The following is a 25,128-nucleotide window of genomic DNA, read 5'->3' on the forward strand; positions in this document are numbered from 1 at the left end:
GTGCGCCATAACGAGCAGCCTGGTGACCTAGAGGCCAGAGAGGGAGCACACGTGACTGCACCTCCTTCCCTGACGCGTGGCTCCAGCTGCAGGACGCCGACAAAAATGACGATCCCAGGGAAAAGGAGCGCAGCCAATCCGGCTGAGACGCAGGAGCATGGCGACCTAGAGCGCCAGAGAGAGAACATATCTGACGGTACCCCCTCCCCAGCGCTGTCAGCTCCAGACGCAGGACGCCAACCCAAGGGACGATCCCGGGGATCAGGAGCAGACCGGTCACCCCCGCTGATGCGCAGGTGCGCGTAAGGATGGCAAGAGGTGTACGCCATAACGAGCTGCCTGGTACCTAGAGGCCGGAGAGGGAGCACACGTGGCAGTTACAATCTAATGAAACATTTGTTACATTAAACAGGATCATTTTAGCCCATATGTGGTATCCTATTTGATTGGCAGGTGAAATTATGTAAAAAAAAAAAAAAAGAATAATGACACATATGGAAAATCTATTTCAATACTCCCAACTCACGAGGAAAATGTATGTTATGTTGCGCACTCACTAGTCTGTCCCTCTCATTTTAGTCGATATATTTTGCCGTAATGATCTGGCAACATGCAACAAGGGATGTAGCCTACAGTCAGAGGGGGAAGATGGACACTTGATTGGCAGGTGAAATTATGTCCAACGGGGTTGCAAGGTAAAAGTGGGACTGGGATGTGGGATTAGGTCGGATCCTTTCGTCCTTGCTTGGCAGAAATCTCAGAAAAGGTCAAATTGTGAACCCGCGACCCAAATTGATCACATAGAATTGAGTATTTTCGCTGTTATATTTTTCGTAGATGGGTGTTATTCTACAAAGTTCTATCTAGCGCTGCAGTGAGTGGGAGGGCTCTGACAGATTTGCTAAAAAGTATGGATGACAGGAAGTTTGTGGGTGCAGTGTTGTTAGACTTTAGTGCTGCTTTTGATGTAATGGATCATGAACTTTTGCTAGGTAAACTCAAATGTTATGCTGCTCTATTCTGGATGGTAAGCTATCTATCCAGGAGAAGGCAAAAAGTATTATTTAGTGGTAGCTTTTAAAACAGTAAAGATTTACACTGTGGTGTTCCTCAAGTTAGCTGCCTAGACCCACTTCTTTACTAATGATTTACTGTACCCTCAGTAATGAATAAAGCAAGAGTGGTTATGTATCCTGATGACTCTACAATGTATAGTGCTGCATCAGCATATTATGAGTTCACAAATGTACTGAACAAAGAACTAAGGACAGTGTCTGAGTGGGTTAACGTTAACAAATTGGTGTTGACTATTTCTAAAACAAAATGTGTTTTATTTGGTACAAGATAAATGCTTGCTGGTGACCCTCAATTAAACTTGTCGATGGATGGGTAGCCTGTGGAAACAGGTCATAAGACCAAACTACTTGGTGTCACATTGGACGCAGCTTTATCCTGGTTTGAACATATAGTTAACCTTGTAATCGAAATAGGTAGGGGCATTGCTATAACAAGAAAATGTTCTGAGTATGTAACATCCAGCACTCTTGATCAGGGAATTCTAGCTTTGGTTCTATCACACCTAGAGTACTGTCCAGTCATATGGTCATCTGCTGCAAAACAAACTAGTTCAAAACAGTGCTGCCTGATTAGCTCTTCATTGCGCTAACCGTATGAATGTCTACCGAATGCATTTGTCCTTGGTCTGGGGGGTAGTAATATTCAAGAAACCAACGTTTTTTTCTGCCCAACTACTGTATACAAGTAACGAACATAACCACCACCAAACCAGACGGGCAAGTTAACCTTATACCCCCCAGACCAAGGACAAATCTCAAATCTAGAGTAATATTCAGAGCCATCACCGAATGGAATTCTTTACAAAGTCACATTTCTCAGGCAAAAAGTAAATCCAACTTCAAGAAAACTATTAAAGAACATCTACTGCGATCGACCACATGACTGGACAGATACTAATCCCACTGAATGTTAGATGTATTACCTCTAAGGTATTTTAATGCTCTCTAATGTCTACTTGTTAAGTGTTTGTAATGTCTTAAGGTAAAAGGTAATTGTTTCTAATGTCTTTATAGTTCTGTGTTGAACCCCAGGAAGATAAGCTGACGTTATAGCGTCAGCTAATGGGGATCCTAAATAAAAATTAAATTCCCAGATCTAATGATATTCCTGGGAATACCAGGAACCTGGAAGAACTGCATGATTGGCGAATAAATATTGGTCATAAAATACCCCAGAGGATGTCTATTTTGCGCATGGATATCTAACTTTTTCAACCCTGTGACCTATTGACCTCTGACCTGTGTGGGTTTGTCCTCAGGGTCGTCTCCCGGTGAAGTGGATGGCTCCTGAGGCTCTCTTCGACCGTGTGTACACTCACCAGAGCGATGTGTAAGTACTGTAACTTGTTTTTACTCTCTCACACCCATGCAGTCCACTGGGCACAGACGTCAATTCAACGTCTATTCCACATTGGGTTAACATAAATTTATTAAAAGCAGGAACTCAGCCTAGACTGTGTTCATTAGGCAAGAAAAACAATTAAAACAGGGAGGGACTAGCTAGACCTGTACAATAAAAAACTTTTATATTCGTTTTCAGTTGCAAAACACTTTAAAACATTTGTCATTGTGTGCCCTAATTAACACAACCCTGGCCTATACTGGCTGTAGCTCTGTGATGCAAATTGTTTTGCAGCAAGACCCGAGGGAGTAAGAGGGTGGGATGGTGGTGGGGGCTCGGGTACAGGAGGTCAGTGAGGTGTTTTGATTGTGGTGGAGTTAGTGGGTGCGGGGTAGTATTTTTTGGGGGGGTGGGTTGTGTACCGGCCGGTCTGTGGCAAAAGTGAAAGTTTCACGCTAGACTTGCAGCCAATGCTGTGTTACTAATCTGCCTGTCTTCAAAGCCTCTGGAAGGGGCCAGAGCCCACCCCCTGCCCTGCCCTGCTCGGAAGTCTCCCGTAGACCTCCTTCAAGTCTTTCACACATAACTGAATGCAACAATACCACGTCGCCCCCAACCTTCAAATTAGGCCTCCTCTCTCACCTTCTACCCATTCTGCACACACTCGTCTCTCAGTCTTGAGTCTTCATTCTTTGAACATGTTGCTCATCTTTTTCAGGGGCCTTTTCCATTAACAAAATAATCCCTATTTTCCCCTCTCTGTTTTTATTTTCATTCATCTCGAAAGTGAATGGCAGCAGACCCGTCTTTCCTCCTTTCCTCATCTCTTTCAAGGACTACTTGCTCTAAAAAAGGAAACAGAAGAACAAAAGAGTAGCCAAGTCCCCCATCTGAATCACACTTTAGGCAAAAACTGATCCATAGCATGACATCAGATTAAATGAGTATATGATGTCTCTTTTGGATTAAGTAATACCCGCATACCCCCATGGTCTGATGTATGTGTTTTGATCTCCTTTTTACAATTCATATACATATTGTTGTTTGTCAAGGAAAATGTTAGAGTGAAATGCCCAACCACCTAACAGTGTGCACTAATTTGAGCCACAGAAGTATGCTATTCTGCATAAGCTTAATGTATTTAGGCTAGTTAGCAGACCAGTCTCACCCCCCATTCCCCTGTTGTATGCTACCTTAGTGTGTGTGTGAGAGAGACAGAGAGCTTGTGTGTATACCTACATGGGCCAATGGAATGATGAGAGGTGAGCGATGGATACAAAGTGCCATTGAATGGAGCAGAGGAGTATGTAAACAAACGGAAATATATGGTGGGAGATAGGAGAGAATAAATTCAGGGCCAGTTATGTTAACAGATGGATGGAGAAATACCCGCAGGACTAAATAAAAGAAAGGTGTGTCTGTGTCATGTCATGTCCTCTTTGGGTCATTAACGTAGGCTTGTAGCTCTGTGTATGTATGTGTGTGTGTGTGTGCCACATTTCCTTGCGTATGCTATAATACACTCTTTGTTGCTCCAAACACACACACTGCCATGATGATTCATAGATTGTTTTGTTGAGATATGCCATACACTGAAAACAGACAACACTTCCATTGAATATTTCCCCTAGGATCTTTCCCGCTGTTAAATGAATTTAGGGGAAACATTGATCTTGTGTATCACTGTATGTAGATACAGCATGCTATTGATGAATGTCAATATCAGGGTATTATTGATGCTTTAAATGAGTGTTGTAATAATGACCGGACACTGTACAGTACAGTGACAATGTACAGTAGAAGTGAGCTAGCTATTAACACAGTCATCCATTACATAAATAGTAATCTATACTGTTAGCCTTGTTATCTCTGAGTGGGTGGTCCAGTTCACTGTTTGTTTTGGTGTGTCACTGACTAGTGACTGGACAATGGGGGCCAGTGTGACATTGTGACTGTCCAGTATTGGGACAAAGGGCATCTTTGATGCCAGCATGGCACTACCCACCAGCTGTAGGAGCGGGTCGGTGCCGCGGGGTGGTGCGGGCTACCGGAGGGAGGTCAGAAAGAGGGCATTGATAGCTACACCCTGCTACAGCTCATCCACGCTCATCACCAAAACCTCTCTCTGCAACTGGATCCTGGACTTCCTGATGTGCTGCCCCAGTTGGTGAGGGTAGGTAACAACACCTCTGCCACGGTGACCATCAACACGGGATCCCCTCAGGGGTGTGTGCTTAAGGCGTCCGCATGTTTCCCAGCCGAAACAGTTCAGAAGAGTTTGTGCATATATTATGACAACATTTTGTTTGTCTTGGACTTCGGTGAGGAATTTTTTCGGCTGTTTGGTCACACATCTTTTTATTGGTGGCAAGCCAAAGCCCGGAGCCAAAGTCTAAGCCCCTTCGTTGGTAATTGGTCAACAGTAGATATTTTTCAATAACGTCTTTGTTGTCATTCAACAAGAGACAACTTGTTTTCATGCACATTTTTTCATTGAGAAATACTGCACCAAACATCTTATTTAAATGTAAAATTGCGCAACTAAGATCACCTCTGGAAAATTTTCAAAATTAATGATCTTAGATTAATTCGGACTATTTTGAGGAAGTGTATATTGGCTACGGCATCTCAAAATGGACAAAACGTACTAATGCCGCGTTTTTCTTGTTGTTCGACCAATGGTATTTTAAGGGAGTATGCAAGCATGCTGACACCTTTAGTCCTCCCCTGTACTCCCTGTTCAACCATGACTGCGAGGCCATGCACGACTCCAACACCATCATCAAGTTTGCTGACGACACGAAAGTGGTGGGCCTGATCACCGACGGCGATGAGACAGCATACAGGGAAGAGACTTGGCAGTGTGGTGCCAGGACAACAGTCTCTACCTCAACGTCAGTAAGACCAAGGAGCTAATCGTGAACTACAAGAAAAAGAGGGGAAAGCACGTCCCCATCCACATCGATAGGGCTGTAGTGGAGCGGGTCAAGAGCTTCAAGTTCCTTGGCATCTACATCACATGCTCCACACACACCCGCACAGTCGTGAAGAGGGCACGACAGCGCGTCTTACCCCTCAAGAGGCTGAAAACGTTTGGTATGGGCCCTCCCGATTCTCAAAACGTTCTACAGCTGCACCATTGAGAGCATCTTGACTGGCTGCATCACAGCTTGGTATGACAAATGAACCGCTCTCGACCGCAGAGGGCAACAGAGGGTTGTGCGGACGTCCCAGTACATCTCTGTGGCGAGCACCCTGCCACCCAGGACCTCTATATCAGGCGATGTCAGAGGAAGGCCCAAAAAATTGCACCAGCCAACCAAGCCATAGATTGTTTACTCTGCTACCGTCCGGCAAGCGGTACCAGAGCATCACTTCTCGGACCATCAGGCTCCGAGACAGCTTCTTCCTCCAAGCCATAACACTGCTAAATAGTTAATTAAATGGTTACCCGGACTACCTGCATTGGCCATATCTTGCACTGACTCTCTGCACACTGACCAGACTATATACAGTGCATTCGGAAAGTATTCAGACCCATTCCCTTTTTCCATATTTTTCTAAAATGTATTAAATTACATTTTTTCCTCATCAATCTACACACAATACCCCATAATGGCAAAACAAAAACAATTTTTTAGAAGTGTTTGCAAATGTATTAAAATTTTAAAACAGAAATACCTTATTTACATGAGTATTCAGACCCTTTGCTATGAGACTCGAAATTGCATGTTAGAGCAAAAACCAAGCCATGACGTCAAAGGAATTGTCAGTAGAGCTCGGAGACAGGATTGTGTCAAGGCACAGATCTGGTGAAGGGTACCAAAACATTTATGCAGCATTGAAGGTCCCCAAGCACACAGGGGCCTTGGTCAGGGAGGTGACCAAGAACGCTATGGTCATCCTGACTGAGCTCCAGAGTTTCTCTGTCGAGATGGGAGAATCTTCCAGAAGGACAACCATCTCTGCAGCACTCCACCAATCAGGCCTTTATGGTAGAGTGGCCAGACGGAAGCCACTCCTCAGTAAAAGGCACATGACAGCTTGCTTGACCACGTCATCACACAGTGAAATCATCAATGTGCGCAGCTGAACACTGTATGCTGGAAACACTCAATTTGTTAACCAATATTTGTTCAATATAAATAAAGAACTTGTTTTTGCATGGATTCCACGATGCTGTTTGCTTTTAACAGCTCGTCCTGCTATTTCTTGTCCCGGAATCCCACTCAATAGCCTGTTTGACAGAGCTGCTAGCCATTAAGCTAACAAAGTTAGTCCCGGATGAGTTTTGCAATGGAGACCTTTTGTCTGGAGAAATAAATTAACGGTTCCAGCACTGTAGGAGCTGTATCTACTTCGCTTTGTTTCGGTACAAACCGGATCACTCCGAGTTCCAATGCGGCAATTGTTTGCTTGCCGAGGATTATAGGCTTGAGGTGGCTTCCTTGATTACTCAGATCGCCAGCCTACGTAAGAAACTGGGGAAAGCACAGAGTGGAATGTTAACCTCTTCTACACCGGTGGCTGGACAACGTTCGCGCTTGTTAGATGCATCTCCGCCTTGTCGTTTGTCGTTATCTGACTGGCCGTTGTTGCCCGGAGATCCCCATCTGATATCCCAAAGGAGCACACCAAGAGGAGCATGGCAATCAACGATGGTCGCATGTCACGAGCCGTGGAAGCTGAAGACAGTAGCCAACCGCAAAGCAGTCTACACTCCCAACGAGAGGCCTGGAGCGGATACAAACAACAAATAGTTTTGCCGTCTTGGAGCCTGATTTTGCTGCACCTTCATCACTGGGGGTTCCCAGCACTGGGGATATCCGAATCCTGTGAAGCGTGGGAGTGGGCGGATTTCCTCATCCTTCTCACCAGCCGTGATTTTGGGCAGTTCCATGGTAAGAAATGGGACCGTTCCTGGTGCAAAAACAATGTCCTATCCCGGAGCTCAAGTAAATTACATTACTAAGCTACTCCCGAATGTACTACGACAGGACATGGAAATCGATTCCATTGTAGTCCATGTGGGTTTTAATTACATTATGAAGGGCAGCTGATGACATTGTAAAGAGCTGATTGACTCTCTACTAGACACTAATAAAATACCCATCATATCTGGCTCTGCTTCGTGGCATTGAACTTTTTAGCGTTCAATTTTCTTTCTCTTCACAACTGGCTACGTGATTGCAGCTCAATTGGTGTAACTTTTGTTGACAATTTCGATACCTTTTTGAAACAAACACGTTTTATAAGGAGGATAGGATCCACCCAAATTGCGCCCTATGGGACTCCCAATCACGGCCAGTTTTGATACAGCCTGGAATCAAACCAGGGTCTGTAGTGATGCCTCTAGCACTGAGATGTAGTGCCTTAGACCACTGCGCCACTCGGGCGCCCACATTAACATATGTATCTTAAGAAACAAGGTTCATGAAATCAATGATTTGCTAGTAACTGATGACATTCATATCTCTGAAAGTCACTTAGATAATACTGTTGATGATACAGTGGTAGCAATACAATGTTAAAACATTTACAGAAAAGGCAGAAATGCCAATGGTGGATGTGTTGCTGTTTATATTCAGAACCACATTCCTGTAAAGCTTAGAGAGGATCTCATGTTAAATACTGTTGAAGTAATATGGCTACAGGTTCATCTGCCTCACCTAAAACCCATTCTTGTGGGAAGCTGCTATAGACCACCATGTGCTAACAGTCAGTATCTGGATAATACGTGTGAAATGCTTGAAAATGTATGTGATATCAACAGAGAGGTATATTTTCTGGGTGAGTTAAATATTGACTGGCTTTCATTACATTTTACATTTACATTTATCAAGCTGCCTACTCAAGAAAAAGCTTCAAACTGTAACTGGTGCCTGCAACCTGGTTCATGTTATCAGTCAGGTTAGTTACAATCAGCACAGGAATGAAATCATCAACATGTAACACATCCTTACTAATGTTGCAGAAATTAGCTTGAAACCAGTATCTAGATCCATCGGATGTAGTGATCACAATATAGTAGCCATATCTAGGAAAACCAAAGTTCCAAAGGCTGGTCCTAATATAGTGTATAAGAGGTCATACAAGAAGGTTTGTAGTTATTCCTATGTTGTTGATGTAAAGAATATTTGGTCCATGGTGTGTAATGAGGAGCAAACAGATGCTGCAATTGACACATTTATGAAATTGCTTATTCCAGTTACTAATAAACATGCACCCATTAAGAAAATTACTGTAAAAACTGTTAAATCCCTGTGGAATGATGATGAATTGTAAAATTTGTATGGTTGAGAAGGATGAGGCAAAAGGAATGGCAAATAAGTCAAGCTGCACAACCGATTGGCAAACATATTTCAAATTAAGAAATGTGACTAAACTGAATAAAAAGAAGAAGAGACTACACGATGAAACAAAGTTAAGTGACATAAAGAATGATAGTAAAAGGCTTTGGTGGACCTTAAATTACATTTTGGGGAAAAAGGCACACTCGGCTCCATCATTCATTGAATCAGATGGCTCATTTATCACAAAACCCACTGATATTGCCAACTATTTTAATAATTTTTTCATTGCCTAGATTATCAAACATAGGCATGACGTGCCAGCAACAAATGCTGACACTACACATCCAAATATATTTATGAATTATGAAAGACAAGCATTGTAATTTTGAATTCTGTAAAGTGAGTGTGGAAGAGGTGAAATAATTATTGTTGTCTATCAACAATGACAAGCCACCGTGGTCTGACAACTTGGATGGAAAATTACTGAGGATGATAGCGGACGATGTTGCCACTCCTATTTTTCAATTTAAGCCTACTAGAAAGTGTGTGCCTACAGGCCTGGAGGGAAGCAAAAGTAATTATGCTACCTAAGAATAGCAAAGCCCCCTTTACTGGCTCAAAAAGCCGATCAATCAGCCTGTTACCAACCCTTAGTAAAACTTTTGGAAAAAATGGTGTTTGACAAGATACAATGCTATTGTACAGTTAACAAATTGACAACAGACTTTCAGCACTCTTATAGGAAAGGACATTCAACAAGCGTAGAACTTACACAAATGACTGGTGATTGGCTGAGAGAAATTGATGATAAAAAGATTGGGGGCTGTTTTGTTAGACTTCAGTTCGGCTTTTGACATTATCGATCATAGTCTGCTGATGGAAAAATGTACACTGCCATTCAAAAGTTTGGGGTCACTTAGAAATGTTCTTGTTTTATAAAGAAAAAAAAAGAAAAAAAGTCCATATTATTATTATTAGCAACCATCACTCCTGTGTTCCAATGGCACGTTGCGTTAGCTAATCCAAATTTATAATTTTAAAAGGCTAATTGATCATTAGAAAACCCTTTTGCAATTACGTTAGCACAGCTGAAAACTGTTGTTCTGATTTAAAGAAGCAATAAAACTGGCCTTCTTTAGACTAGTTGAGTATCTGGAGCATCAGCATTTGTTGCGTTTGATTACAGGCTCAAAATGGCCAGAAACGAAGACCTTTCTTCTGAAACTCGTCAGTCTATTCCTGTTCGGAGAAATGAAGGCTATTCCATGTTAGAAATTGCCAAGAAACTGAAGATCTCGTACAGCGCTGTGTACTACTCCCTTTACAGAACAGCGCAAACTGGCCCTAACCAGAACAGAAAGAGGAGTGGGAGGCCCCGGTACACAACTGAGCAAGAGGACACATACATTAGTGTCTAGTTTGAGAAACAGACACCGCACAAGTCCTCAACTGGCAGCTTCATTAAATATGTGACTCCGGGAATTCCTTGCCATATGGCATCACATGCAAACTTTCAATGTACATTTTTTTGTAACTTATGGTATCTGAGTCTGAGAGTAAATATATCAGTTTGGTTACCCTGTTACTTTTGTGTTCTGTAACACTCAATTATGTTTGTTAATTTAAGATGACCTCAAATTACGCAGTCAGCAGGCTATCAAAAGGAGAGGAAGCAAAACTCCCTTAAAAATATAACAATAACAAACAGATTTTTTGTGTATTGTAATGTGCTGCAACACACAATATTCCCTTTCAAATCACCCAGTTCAACCCGCTCTTATTGCTAAAATAGCAGGGCTATGCAGGTAAATAATCATACTGTTAACTTGTATTTATTTGGTATGACATGTAATTTGTACATTTAATTCATGTCTCATGGCTCCCGGCTACACGGAGCTATGTAATAACGGAGGGGAATTACGAACTCGAACTAAACCAATGAAAGTAGAGATCCCACAATCTATAATGATAGCTTAGATGGAAAATTCCAAACTATGGAGGGGAAAGATAACAGCTATGGCTGTGTTGCGCTTGTAGCATGGATTAGCGACATGGGTTAGCTAAAAGGTTAGCTCAAACAGAAGCAAAAGAGGAGCATTAAACCAACATTATAAGTAAACGAATGGTTGCCTCAAAATATGAGAGCTAAACAAACTAGTGAAATCCTTGCAATATATGTTTTTCAAGGTAGCCATCTAAACAAAATAACAAGATAACCTAAATAATACTTTAGTATTGGTCTAAGCATCATGAATATTAATGCTCTTGTCCAAATTAGCTGAGATTAGTAACAAGTGATGTCAGCTAATGTTAGCTAAAGAGATCCGATCTGTAATGTAAATGTTAGCTAACTAGCTAATCTGGCATTAACATGTGCCATCATAATCAAAAATGCTGATTACTGGAGAAATTCACATAATGTTATACCCATCTTCTCCAGGTGGAGTTTACAGTCCCTTGCAGCAACAGGTAACCAGTCCGTTAACAGATCAACAACAGTAACGACCCATGCAGCTGGATTGCCCGGTTCAGTCCTTATACTGGCTAGTATAACTTGCCCCCCCATATAGCTAAATAGCCTGTTGCTTCCTAGCTTGGTTTGTTAGGCTAGAATTTCACCCAAAGTTGGAAAGAGAGAACTGAATTACTGGTGTGTTTGATCTTCACTTGCGTGTCAAATTCTTCAGAATGAAATCCTTATCTAGCGCTGGTTCTGAGAAGCTTTTCCAAAGCCGTCTGGGGTTGTTATCCTCAAATTCGCAGGATATCACAGGCCATAATGGATTCCCTCACAGCCCCTGAGCATAGCCCTCACCTCCCTGAAGGCAGTCCTCTGCTTGGTAACCGCCTGAGTGTAGTCAGGATAGATTCGGATCTGGTCTCCAAGTGTGAATATCACTTGTTTGACCTCGGCTGCTTTGCGGAGGATTGCTTCTTTCTTTCTCTTGGCAGTAGTGGCATCTTATGAATGCTCGTGGTGGCTGGTCATCCTCTGGTCTATCTCGTAAAGTGCGATGTGCGCTGTCAAGCAGTGGGGGTTTGCCCAGGCCGAGTGCCTGTTATAGCATCTCTGCCATGAACTCTGTAAGGGCACTTGCCATCCTCTTGTCTTACTCTCACACCCGTCACACGTAAATTCGAATGACGGGATCTAGCCTCCAAATTTGAGTTTTTCTCTTTAAGTTCCATGATTTCCTTTTTCATCTGTAGAACATTTCTTTCCAGTGTGGTGATTGAGTCAGAGTGGCCATTAGCCGCGGTCTCCAGGCTGGTCATGCGGATGTCCAGTGCCTCATGGTTGGATCTAGCCAGTTCGAAGGGCAGTTTTCAGCTCCTCTCTCAGCTGGCTAACCTGGTTTCGTAGCTCTGCCGACTGCATCTCTGCCTTTTTCGTCCATTTTGTCAATTCATTTCTGCTTCATTTCAGTTAATGCCTGTAGAAAAGCTTCTTGTCCAGTCGCCTCAACTGTTCATTGTTCAGCCGTTGGGGTAGCCTCATGGTCCTTGGCTAGGCTAGCTGGTCTGTTAGCATTAGCCTTAGGCTGATTCTTGCGGTTGGTGCCTGGCATCGTTGACAAAAATGACAAAAACATGACAGTAAGCCTTACAATTGAGTCTCAGATTGTAGAGTGGTATTTTGATCAACATTACAATCTGCCCATATGTGTTGGAACAAACTAATCAAATATTTAAATGTTCTGATGAGGAGCTCAGAAAAGTACGTCCTCACATGGCGCCGCTCCTCATCTTCCCCTACAGGCCCTAGATTTGTCGCACCCGGACTACTGTTCAGTCGTGTGGTCAGTTGCCACAAAAAGGGACTTAGGAAAATTGCAATTGGCTCAGAACAGGACAGCACGGCTAGCGCTTGGATGCACACAGAGAGCTAACATTAATAATATGCATGTCAATCTCTCCTGGCTTAAAGTAGAGGAGATATTTACTTCATCACTACTTGTATTTATGAGAGGTATGTTGATTTCACCGAGCTATCTGTTTGAACTACTGGCGCACAGCTCGGACATCCATGCGTACCCCAGAAGACATGCGGTCTCTTCACATTCCCCAAGTCCAGAACAGACTATGGGAGCAGCACAGTACTACATAGAGCCATGTCTACGTGGAACTCTATTCCACATCAAGTAACTGATGCATGCAGTAAAATTAGATTTAAAAAACTGATGAAAATACAGCTTATGGAAGAGCGGGACTTTGAAGCAACACATACATAGGCACAGACACATCCATACACACAAACACGATAACATATGCCCTATACACGCAAGTACAAATTCAAATGTTGTATTGTAGATATGTGGTAGTGGTGGAGTAGGGGCTTGAGGGCGCACAGTGTGATGTGAAATCTGTGAATGTATTGTAATGTTTTTGAATTTGAAGCTGTTTGAGAGAATGCCAAGAGTGTGCAAAGCTGTCATTAAGGCAAAGGGTGGCTACTTTGAAGAATTTCAAATATAACATATATTTTGATTTGTTTAACCTTTTGCGTGTAGGGGGCAGTATTTTCGTTTTTGGCAAAAAAAACGTCCCCATTTGAAACTTCCCCAGAAACTAGAATATGCATATACTTGTCAGATTAGGATAGGAAACACTCTAAAGTTTCCAAAACTGTAAAAATATTGTCTTTGAGTATAACAGAACTGATATTGCAGGCGAAAGCCTTTTGAAACCTCTGTGTTCCTATGCATGCCTATCCTCCATTTAAAGGGATATCAACCAGATTCCTTTTTCTATGGCTTCCCTAAAATGTCAGTCTTTAGTCATAGTTTTCAGGCTTTTATTTTGAAAAATGAGCATGAAGGATCACATTGCGTAAGTGGATAGGTGGGGGCTCTCAGAGTGAGTTTTGCGCAACTGCGTAAAGCGGCCATTGTTTCTCCCGCTGTTATTGAAAAAGCTACACACTCGGTTGATAAATTGTCAAATATATATTTAACCTGTTAGTCCTATAGGGGCAGTATTTCATTTTTGGATAAAAAGACGTGCCCGTTTTAAGCGCAATATTTTGTCACGAAAAGATGCTCGAATATGCTTGGAATTGATAGCTTTGGAAAGAAGACAGTCTTACGTTTCCAGAAATGCAAAGATTTTCACTGTGAGTCCCTTAGAACAAATGTTTCAGGCAAAACCAAGATGTATGACCGACCAGGAAATGCACAGGATTTCTGAGGCTACGTTTTCCATGATCGCCTTATATGGCTGTGAATGCGACAGGAATGAACGGACTCTTTCTCTTGTTTCCCCAAGGTCTCTGCAGCATTGTGACGTATTTGTAGGCATATCATTGGAAGATTGACCATAAGAGACTACATTTACCAGGTGTCCCGCTAGGTGTCTGCGTGGCAATTGGTGCGCAAAAAGTCAGGTCCCGGTATTTTTCCATTCAAATCTCAGAACAAACCAGGCTACAAGGACGGTGCTTTCAATGGAGAGAAATATGACAAACCACCTTCAGGATTGATTCAAACAACGTTTTCCATGTTTCAGTCGATATTATGGAGTTAATTCGGAAAAAAGTTCGACATGTAGGTGACTGAATTTTCGGTTAGTTTCGGTAGCCATATGCATAGTAACAAAAGGGAACGATGTGTCCTACACAAGAATCTTTCAGGAAAAACTGGACATCTGCTATGTAACTGAGAGTCTCCTCATTGAAACATCTGAAGTTCTTCAAAGGTAAATTATTTTATTTGATTCATTGGCTGGTTTTTGTGAATATGTTGCGTGCTAAATGCTAATGCTAACGCTAAGCTAGCTATCACCACTCTTACACAAATTAGTGATTTTCTCTGGTTCTAAAGCATATTTTGAAAATCTGAGACGACAGGATTGTTAAGAAAAGGATAAGCTTGAGAACAGGCATATTTATTTCGTTTCATTTGCAATTTTTAAAAATCGCTAACGTTGCGTTATGCTAATGAGCTTGAGGCTGTAGTAACGATACCGCATGCGGGATGGGGCGGACTAAGAGGTTAAAAACAACTTGAGGATTGATTATAAACGTTTGACATGTTTCTGTGGACATTATGGATATTATTTGGAATATACGTCTGCGTTGTCGTGACCGCTCTTTCCTGTGGATTTCTGAACATAAAGCGACAAACAAACGTCTATATTTTGGGTATAAAAATAATCTTTATGGAACAAAAGGAACATTTGTTGTGTAACTGGGAGTCTCGTGAGTGAAAACATCCGAAGATCATCAAAGGTAAATTATTTTTTTGATTGCTTTTCTGATTTTGTGACCTAGCTACTTAATGCTTAGTGTACATAATGTTATGTTATGCTATCGATAAACTTACACAAACGCTTGGATTGCTTTCGCTGTAAAGCATAATTTCAAAATCTGAGACGACAGGTGGATTAACAAAAGGCTAAACTGTGTTTTGCAATATTGATTTCATGAATATGAATATTTTTTAGTAATATTATTTGACTGTTGCGCTATGCTATTCAGCGGTTGCTGATGACAATTACCCCGGTACCGGGATGGGTAGCGTCAAGAAGTTAACCATTTTTTGGTTACTACATGATTCCATATGTGTTATTCCATAGTTTTGATGTCTTCACTATTATTATACAATGTAGAAAATAGTAAAAATAAAGAAAATCCCTTGCATGAGTAGGTGTGTCCAAATGTTTGACTGGAACTGTATATACATTTGCAAAAATTTCCCAAAAATGTTTTTTGCTTTGTCGTAATGGGTTATTGTGTGTAGATTGATGAGGGGAAAATAACATTAATACATTTTAGAATAAGGCTGAAACATAACAAAACGTGGATAAAGTCAAGGGAGTGACTACTTTCCGAATGCACTGTATACACTTTATATACACTCACTCACACACATTACATTGACACTCTCACACAAACCCATAACACATACACTACATACGCACAAACATAACACGCATATATACCAATGTCACACACACACATACATTCACAATCATCATATGCTGCTGCTACTCTGTTCTTTATTCTTCTCTTATTATTATCTATCCTGATGCCTAGTCACATAACCCTGGCTTTATGTACATATCTACCTCAAATATCTTGTATCCCTGCACAGTGATACGGTACTGTTACTCCCTGTATATAGTTCCTCTTGTGATACTATTTGAATGTTTCCTACTTTCTTATTTTTAAGTCTGCATCGTTGTGAAGGGCTCGTAAGCAAGCATTTCACAGTAAAGTTGTATTCGGTGCATGTGTCCAATACAATTACATTTGATTTGTTCCCCACCACCTCTACACAAAACATCCGTTTGTCAAACTGAGTACATCTAAATGAATGCTAGGGGATAACTTTAATAGATGATGTTTAGCATTTTAATTAATGGAATCAATGGAATGATAGCAGCTGTGAGTTCTTTAAACAGTTACCCTTCAACCCTTTGGTTCTCTTAGCAGTACTTGTGGAAATCTTGTGAGGAAAAAATATATTATGATAATAAGTCTCATACTTTCATCGCTATCAATTTATCACGTATGTATGTATGTATGTATGTATGTATGTATGTATGTATGTATGTATGTATGTATGTATGTATGTATAACAAGATAATAGTGATGAAATCAACCATGTTGAATATGTGTGTATTAGAGTTCTCATCTGGCCTGAAAATTTAAGCCTGGTCTGACCCAGACCCGATGAGCTGAAGCCCGAGCCCAGGCAAGAAATGTAATGCCAGATTTATAGACCAAGTTGCTATTTTGCTAAAGTTAACCAGAAGGTTATTCACTTACACTGGTGTTGACAACAATGTGGCAGAGACATCATCAAGCGGAGTGAGGAGAGGGGAAAAGCCCTTGCCTTGTCTAAGAAAAGTTAGGAGAGGGGAAAAGCCCTTGCCTTGTCTAAGAAAAGTTAGGAGAGGGGAAAAGCCCTTGCCTTGTCTAAGAAAAGTTAGGAGAGGGGAAAAGCCCTTGCCTTGTCTAAGAAAAGTTAGGAGAGGGGAAAAGCCCTTGCCTTGTCTAAGAAAAGTTAGGAGAGGGGAAAAGCCCTTGCCTTGTCTAAGAAAAGTTAGGAGAGGGGAAAAGCCCTTGCCTTGTCTAAGAAAAGTTAGGAGAGGGGAAAAGCCCTTGCCTTGTCTAAGAAAAGTTAGGGGAGGGGAAAACCCAAATTGAGTATAATCAACTGTTATATGTAGACTCAGAGTTTATAAAACATCCATATATATTTTCAGAAATTAGACAGATGCTGCTTCTGTTGCCTGGTTAAGTGTTTGTTTGATTCCGTGAGCTCCAACTGCCTCAGACAACCACAACATGTAAGCTACACTATATATACAAACGCATGTGGACACGTCAGCACAAGCAACGTCATCAAAGAACCGTTCGTCGGGAGCGTCATGTAATGGATTTCCATGGCTGAGCAGCCGCACACAAGCCTTAGATCACTATGTGCAATGCCAAGCGATGGCTGGAGTGGTGTAAAGCTCCCTGCCATTGGACTCTGGAGCAGTGGAAATGCGTTCTCTGAAGTGGTGAATCACGCTTCACCATCTGGCTGTCCAGCGGAGGAATCTGAGTTTGGTGGATGCCAGGAGAACGCTACCTGCCCGAATGCGTAGTGCCACCTGTAAAGTTTGGTGGATGAGGAATAATGGTCTGTGGCTGTTTTTCATGATTTGGGCCTAGGCCGTTTAGTTCCAATGAAGGGAAATCAAAACGCTACCACATACAATGACATTCTAGACGTTTCTGTGCTTCCAACTTTGTGGAAACAGTTTGGAGAAGGCCCTTTCCTGTTTCAGCATGACAATGGGATTAATTTGGGATTAATTGGAACGCTGACTGTGAGCCAGGCCTAATCGCCCAACCTCACTAATGCTTTTGTGGCTGAATGGAAGCAAGTCCACACAGCAAGTCCCCACAGCAACGTGTAGTGGAAAGCCTTCCCAGAAGAGTGGAGGCTGTTATAGAAGCAGAGGGACCAACTCTATATTAATACCCATGATTTTGGAATGAGATGTTTGAATAAAATGTATGTTGAATAAAGCAATTTCACGAATTCCACTGTTTTAGATTCTGTGAATAGATTCTGTGATTTAAAAACAATAAATTATTCAGCATTGTTTTACACTGTTCCAAACAAACATATTTCTTTGTTTTTATAATAGGCCCAGCTTTTACACACATGGGTCACACAGTGCTCCGTCTTCTTGATCGCTTTCTTCTTATTATTATCATCATCATCATTATAATAATACGTATGCTAATATCGTCATCAGTAGGCTTAGTTTTAAAATGAAATAACAAAGGGAACCTTGAATAATTCAACAGGTAAACTGCAACGTCAGTAATTGTAGGAATGCGACTGTTTAATCTTTGTAGTCTAATAAAACCTTTTTTTCATTAGAACAGACTCTCCGGGATTTCTTATAATTTGTTAGGTACTGTTTACACTGTTCCAAACAGTCAGAAAACACAAACTTTTTAATCTAACACCTGTTTGGCAGTGGCACACACACAGCGCTCGGTTTACCCACTTTCTCCTTCTTCGTCTTCTTAAGATTATTATAATTGTTATTATTATTAAGTACTATAGTAGCCTATATAAGTATGAGTCATTCAGTCATGCCTTTAAATACACTCAAGCGTTTTATTTTTAAAATGAAATGTTCTGGATAATTAGGCTATGGCCTGTGTATTAAGACAACAATAATTAAATAATAAATAATAAATAAATAAATGTTCTGGATATTATTAGATATTGGCCTAACAGCATAGCAGGGAAGGCACATTTAGCGAATAGTGAATGTTTTTGCAGTCTCAACAAATGAGGGATTTCGGTAACATAACTTTTCAGTCAGAGAAACAAGCAAGAAACAAATGAATAACTAATTAGATAGCAGCTTCAGCCCAACAGACAGCACAATACATCTTGTACTTTCTCCTGCAGCTGACGGAGGAGAGAGAGAGAGAGGGTGTGCCATTCACACAAGCACGCACTGTAAAGAAAATAAAAAATATTGGCCATTAATTTGTTTTTGAAAGCACAGGCCCGGCCCAAACCTGTCGGGCCCCATCAGGTTCGGGCTGAAATTGAAATTGTATGTGTTTTTCTTCCCAGCTGGTCATTTGGGGTGCTAATGTGGGAGATCTTCACCCTGGGGGGTTCTCCGTACCCCGGCATCCCCGTAGAAGAGCTCTTCAAGCTGCTGAAAGAGGGCCATCGCATGGACAAGCCTGGCAACTGCACCAACGAGCTGTATGATACCATCTTTATCTTTTTTTTTAAATCTCAAACACACACATATGCATGCACGCAGGCAGGAGCACAAGCACGAATGTATGCATTCACGCAGGCAGGCACACACGCACACAAACACACATTAACCTTATTGGAGTCCCCACCCTCACCCCATCTCCATCAGATCAATGACCCTACACATCTGGCCTGGGTCTGTATCAATGTCCTCATTCACAATGGGGCCTGTCCAGTCACACAGAAAACAATGTTGCGGCCTAAACCGGTACTGTAGGGCCTAATGTTCTCACACTGTACTGAAAACAGTGAAGCCCACAGTGGAGACAGACAGACAGACCTAGGATAGGATTGGCATTGGCGTCCATCAGTCTTGAACGTTAGAGTGCAGAGAAATAGAACCTGCATAGCTCTGTGTTTGGATTGTCTGGTTCATACCTGGACACTTAGGCTCAGAGAAATCAGTCTTAATCATGTCACCCACTTTGACAGTGTTTTAGAGAAGAACAGCAGTCTGTTTAATGAGTGACAAGGAATGTACTTTGGGAATATATAATACAGGACTTTTGTTAACCTCTATCTCTCTCTCTCTCTGTCTCTCTCTCTCTCTCTCTCTCTCTCTCTCTCTCTCTCTCTCAGGTACATGATGATGAAAGACTGTTGGCATGCCATTTCCTCCCATCGACCCACCTTCAAGCAGTTGGTGGAGGATCTAGACCGTATCCTGACCCTGGTCACAAATGAGGTGAGGGCACAAACCAGAGTCATTCCGCTTAACCATCACACCTGTTCACACTAGGGCTGTGGCGGTCATGAAATTTTGTCAGCCGGTCTCATGGTAATTGATTGTTAAACCTCTTTGGGCTGCAATCCCGGGATGATATGACAACAGCCAATGAAAGTTCAGGGCGCCAAATTCAAAACAACAGAAGTTTCATGATTAAAAATTCCTCAAACATACATGTATTTTATACCGTTTTAAAGGTAATCTTGTTGTTAATCACACCACAGTGCGATTTCAAATATGCTCTTCAGCGAAAGCACCACAAACGATTATGTAAGGTCACCAACAAGCCACAATAAATACAGCCATTTTTCCAGCCAAAGTGAGGAGTCACAAAAAGCACAAATAGAGATAAAATGAATCACTAACCTTTGATGATCTTCATCAGATGACACTCATAGGACTTCATGTTACACAATACATGTATGTTCTGTTTGATAAAATTCATATTTATATCAAAAAATCTAGAGTTTACATTGGCGCGTTACGTTCACTAGTTCCAAAAACATCCAGTGATTTTGCATAGACACATCGATTCAACAGAAATACTCATCATAAATGTCGATGATAATACAAGTTATACACATGGAATTATAGATATACCTCTCCTTAATGCAACCGCTGTGTCAGATTTCAAAAAAACTTTACGGAAAAAGCAAACCATGCAATAATCTGTGACGGCGCTCAGAAATATAATACAAATAGCCGCCATTTTGGAGTCAACAGAAATTACATGATAAATATTCCCTTACATTTGATGATCTTCATCAGAATGCACTCCCAGGAATCCCAGGTCCACAATAAATGCTTAATTTGTTCGATAATGTCCGTTATTTATGTCCAATTAGCTACTTTTGTTAGCGCGTTTGGTACACCTATGCAAACGCTAGTGCCGGTTGACCATTTCTTCGGACAAAAACTTAAAAAATGTATATTACAGGTCGAAGAAACATTTCAAACTAAGTACAGAATCAATCATTAGGATGTTTTTATCATAAATCTTCAATAAAGGTCCAACCGGAGAATTCCTCTGTGTCTTGAGGAGCAACGGAACGCAGGAAGATATCATGTGATATGCGCGTGACCGGGAAATGGCTCTCTGCCAGTAAGCTGACTCATTCTCCTCTTATTCAGTCCCATAACATAGTAGAGGCCTCATTCAAATTTCTATAGACGGTTGACATCTAGTGGAAGCCCTAGGAAGTGAATCTTCATTCATATCCCAATGTGATTTCAATAGGGAATGGGTTGAAAATATACCAACCTCAGATTTCTCACTTCCTGTTTGGATTTCTTCTCAGGTTTTTGCCTGCCATATGAGTTATATTATACTCACAGACATCATTCAAACAGTTTTAGAAACTTCAGTTTGTCTTCTATCCAATACTAATAATAATATGCATATAGTAGCAACTGAGACTGAGGAGCAGGCCATTTTCTCTGGGCACCTCTGGGCACCATTCATCCAAGCTACTCAATACTGCCCCTGCAGCCATAAGAAGTTAATGAACATAAACACATTTAGCATCTCCGGCTATCGTACTGCTTTTGGAGTAGGGTAAATTCTATGCACTTGAATAGCAGATGGAGGACTCTTTTGCTGCGATTCATTTTCACACCAGCCAGGTAGGCTACTCCAGTTGTAAAGCGATGCAATGTGCTTAAATATTAGAAAAGTTGAGAAAAAAATATAGTAGGCCTAATCTATGGAAACCTGATGGGAGCCTCGTCTTTTTAATAGAGGCCATCAACACTGTTGCATAGCCTATAGAAATGTTGAGCAACATGGGCTTATAGGAACACTTATTTCATTCCATGCATCAACCAGCTATGAGAAGCTGGCTCTCCTATTTTGCTCTACTTTTGAATGCCAGAGCTCTCAGAAGGTTTTTATTTGATTTTCTATTGCATTTGCATTGATGTCAGAATGATTAGTGGAACAATAGAGCGCTGAGTACTGACCATAAGCGACTGACCCTTAGCCAATTTGATAGGCTACTAATGACCATCAGCGGCATCAGAGAGCAGTTTGGGTTACCGTGACTGTCAAGTGGAATTTGACTGCTGTCATGACAAGTGACTGCCGGTGTGGCGGTAATGCGGACACCGTAACAGCCCGAGTTCACAGTCACCTACAATCTGCAGTCTGAGAAATTCACTTGTAGTGCCTTCAGAAAGTATTCAGGCCTTTTCCACATTTTGTTACGTTACAGCCTTATTCAAAAAAATGTTTTTAAATCTACACACATTACCACATAATGATCAAGAGAAAATGTATAAAAAAAAACGGATTCCTTATTTCCATAAGTATTCAGACCCTTTTCTATGAGCCTTGAAATTGAGCTGAGGTGCATCATGTTTCCATTGGTCATTGGTCCTTGAGATGTTTCTACAACTTGATTGGAGTGCACCTGTGGTAAATTCAATTGATTGGATATGATTTGGAACGGCACACACCTGTCTATCTATATAAGGTCTATATTACACAGTTTACAGTGCATGTCAGAGCAAAACCCAAGCCATGAGGTCAAAGGAATTGCCCGTAGAGCTCTGATACAGGATTGTGTTGAGGAACAGATCTAGGGAAGTGTACCAAAAAATGTCTGCAGCATTGAATGTCTCCAAGATCACAGTGGCATCCATAATTCTTAAATGGAAGTTTGGAACCACCAAGACTCTTCCTAGAACTATCTTCTCTGAAACAAACTGAGCAATCGGGGGACTACCGCCCACGTAGCACTCACTTCCGTCATCATGAAGTGCTTTGAGAGACTAGTCAAGGGACCATATCACCTCCACCCTACCTGACACCCTAGACCCACTCCAATTTGCTTACCGCCCAAATAGGTCCACAGACGATGCAATCTCAACCACACTGCACACTGCCCTAACCCATCTGGACAAGAGGAATACCTATGTGAGAATGCTGTTCATCGACTACAGCTCGGCATTTAACACCATAGTACCCTCCAAGCTCGTCATCAAGCTCGAGACCCTGGGTCTATGCAACTGGGTACTGGACTTCCTGACGGGCCGCCCCCAGGTGGTGAGGGTAGGCAACAACATCTCCACCCCGCTGATCCTCAACACTGGGGCCCCACAAGGGTGCGTTCTGAGCCCTCTCCTGTACTCCCTGTTCACCCACGACTGCGTGGCCACGCACGCCTCCAACTCAATCATCAAGTTTGCGGACGACACAACAGTGGTAGGCTTGATTACCAACAACGACGAGACGGCCTACAGGGAGGAGGTGAGGGCCCTCGGAGTGTGGTGTCAGGAAAATAACCTCACACTCAATGTCAACAAAACTAAGGAGATGATTGTGGACTTCAGGAAACAGCAGAGGGAACACCCCCCTATCCACATCGATGGAACAGTAGTGGAGAGGGTAGCAAGTTTTAAGTTCCTCGGCATACACATCACAGACAAACTGAATTGGTCCACCCACACAGACAGCATCCTGAAGAAGGCGCAGCAGCGCCTCTTCAACCTCAGGAGGCTGAAGAAATGCGGCTCGTCACCAAAAGCACTCACAAACTTCTACAGATGCACAATCGAGAGCATCCTGGCGGGCTGTATCACCACCTGGTACGGCAACTGCTCCGCCCACAACCGTAAGGCTCTCCAGAGGGTAGTGAGGTCTGCACAACGCATCACCGGGGGCAAACTACCTGCCCTCCAGGACACCTACACCACCCGATGTTACAGGAAGGCCATAAAGACCATCAAGGACATCAACCACCCGAGCCACTGCCTGTTCACCCCGCTATCATCCAGAAGACGAGGTCAGTACAGGTGCATCAAAGCTGGGACCGAGAGACTGAAAAACAGCTTCTATCTCAAGGCCATCAGACTGTTAAACAGCCACCACTAACATTGAGTGGCTGCTGCCAACACACTGACTCAACTCCAGCCACTTGAATAATGGGAATTGATGGGAAATGATGTAAAATATATCACTAGCCACTTTAAACAATGCTACCTAATATAATGTTTACATACCCTACATTATTCATCTCATATGTATACGTATATACTGTACTCTATATCATCTACTGCATCTTTATGTAATATATGTATCACTAGCCACTTTAACTATGCCACTTTGTTTACATACTCATCTCATATGTATATACTGTACTCGATACCATCTACTGTATCTTGCCTATGCCGCTCTGTACCATCACTCATTCATATATCTTTATGTACATATTCTTTATCCCCCTACACTTGTGTGTATAAGACAGTAGTTGTGGAATTGTTAGTTAGATTACTTGTTGGTTATTACTGCATTGTCGGAACTAGAAGCACAAGCATTTCGCTACACTCGCATTAACATCTGCTAACCATGTGTATGTGACAAATAACATTTGATTTGATTTGATTTGAGAAGGGTCTTGGTCAGGGAGGTGACCAAGAACCCGATGGTCACACTGACAGAGCTCTAGAGTTCCTCTGTGGAGATGGGAGAACCTTCCAGAAGGACAACCATCTCTGCAGCACTCCACCAATCAGGCCTTTATGGTAGAGTGGCCAGACAGAAGGCACTCCTCAGTAAAAAGCACATGACAGCCCACTTGGAGTTGCCAAAAGGCACCTAACGACTCTCAGACCATGAGAAACAAGATTCTTTGGTCTGATGAAACCAGAATTGAACTCTTTGGCCTGAATGCCAAGCGTCATGTTTGGAGGAAACCTGGCAGCATCATGCTGTGAAGATGTTTTTCAGCTGCAGGGACTGGGAGATTAGTCAGGATCCAAGGAAAGATGAACGGAGCAAAGTACAGAGATATCCTTGATGAAAACCTGCTCCAGAGCGCTCAGGACTTCAGACTGCGGGCAAATGTTCACCTTCCAACAGGACAACGACCCTAAGAACACAGCGAAGACGCAGTAGTGGCTTTGGGAAAAGCCCCAGACTTGAACCCCAAACACTCCCCATCCAACCTGACAGAGGTTGAGAGGATCTCAAATCAAACTTTTTTTGTCACATTCGCTGAATACAGCTGAATACAAATGGAGACCTTACAGTGAAATGCTTACTTACAAGCCCTTAACCAACAGTGCAGATTAACAAGAGTTAATAAAATATTTACCAAATAAAGTAAATAATAAATAGTAACACAATAAAATAACAATAACGAGGCTATATACAGGGGGTACCGAGTCAATGTGCGGGGGTAAAGGGTAGTTGAGGTAATTTGTACATTTGTAGGTAGGGGTTAAGTGACTATGCATAGGTGATAAACAGTGAGTAGTAGCAGTGTACAATACAAATGTGTCCATTTGATTGATTGTGGAGCAGTCTTATGGCTTGGGGGTAGAAGCTGTTAAGGAGCCTTTTGGTCCAAGACTTGGCACTCCGGCACCGCTTTCCATGCGGAAAAAAACAGTTTATGAC

General features: G+C 42.0%; 1 protein-coding gene across 1 annotated transcript in view; it reads left to right on the forward strand.

Moving 5' to 3' along the window:
* LOC115135375 (fibroblast growth factor receptor 2-like) overlaps window positions 1–25,128 on the forward strand; it is a 121,110-nt gene that overhangs the window by 89,240 nt on the left and 6,742 nt on the right. The window contains 3 exon segments of the mRNA XM_029670017.2: window positions 2,336–2,406; window positions 18,809–18,946; window positions 19,583–19,688. Coding sequence (XP_029525877.2) covers window positions 2,336–2,406; window positions 18,809–18,946; window positions 19,583–19,688 — 315 coding nt within the window.

The sequence above is a fragment of the Oncorhynchus nerka genome, linkage group LG10 (assembly GCF_034236695.1).
Source record: "Oncorhynchus nerka isolate Pitt River linkage group LG10, Oner_Uvic_2.0, whole genome shotgun sequence".
Taxonomy (NCBI): Eukaryota; Metazoa; Chordata; class Actinopteri; order Salmoniformes; family Salmonidae; genus Oncorhynchus; species Oncorhynchus nerka.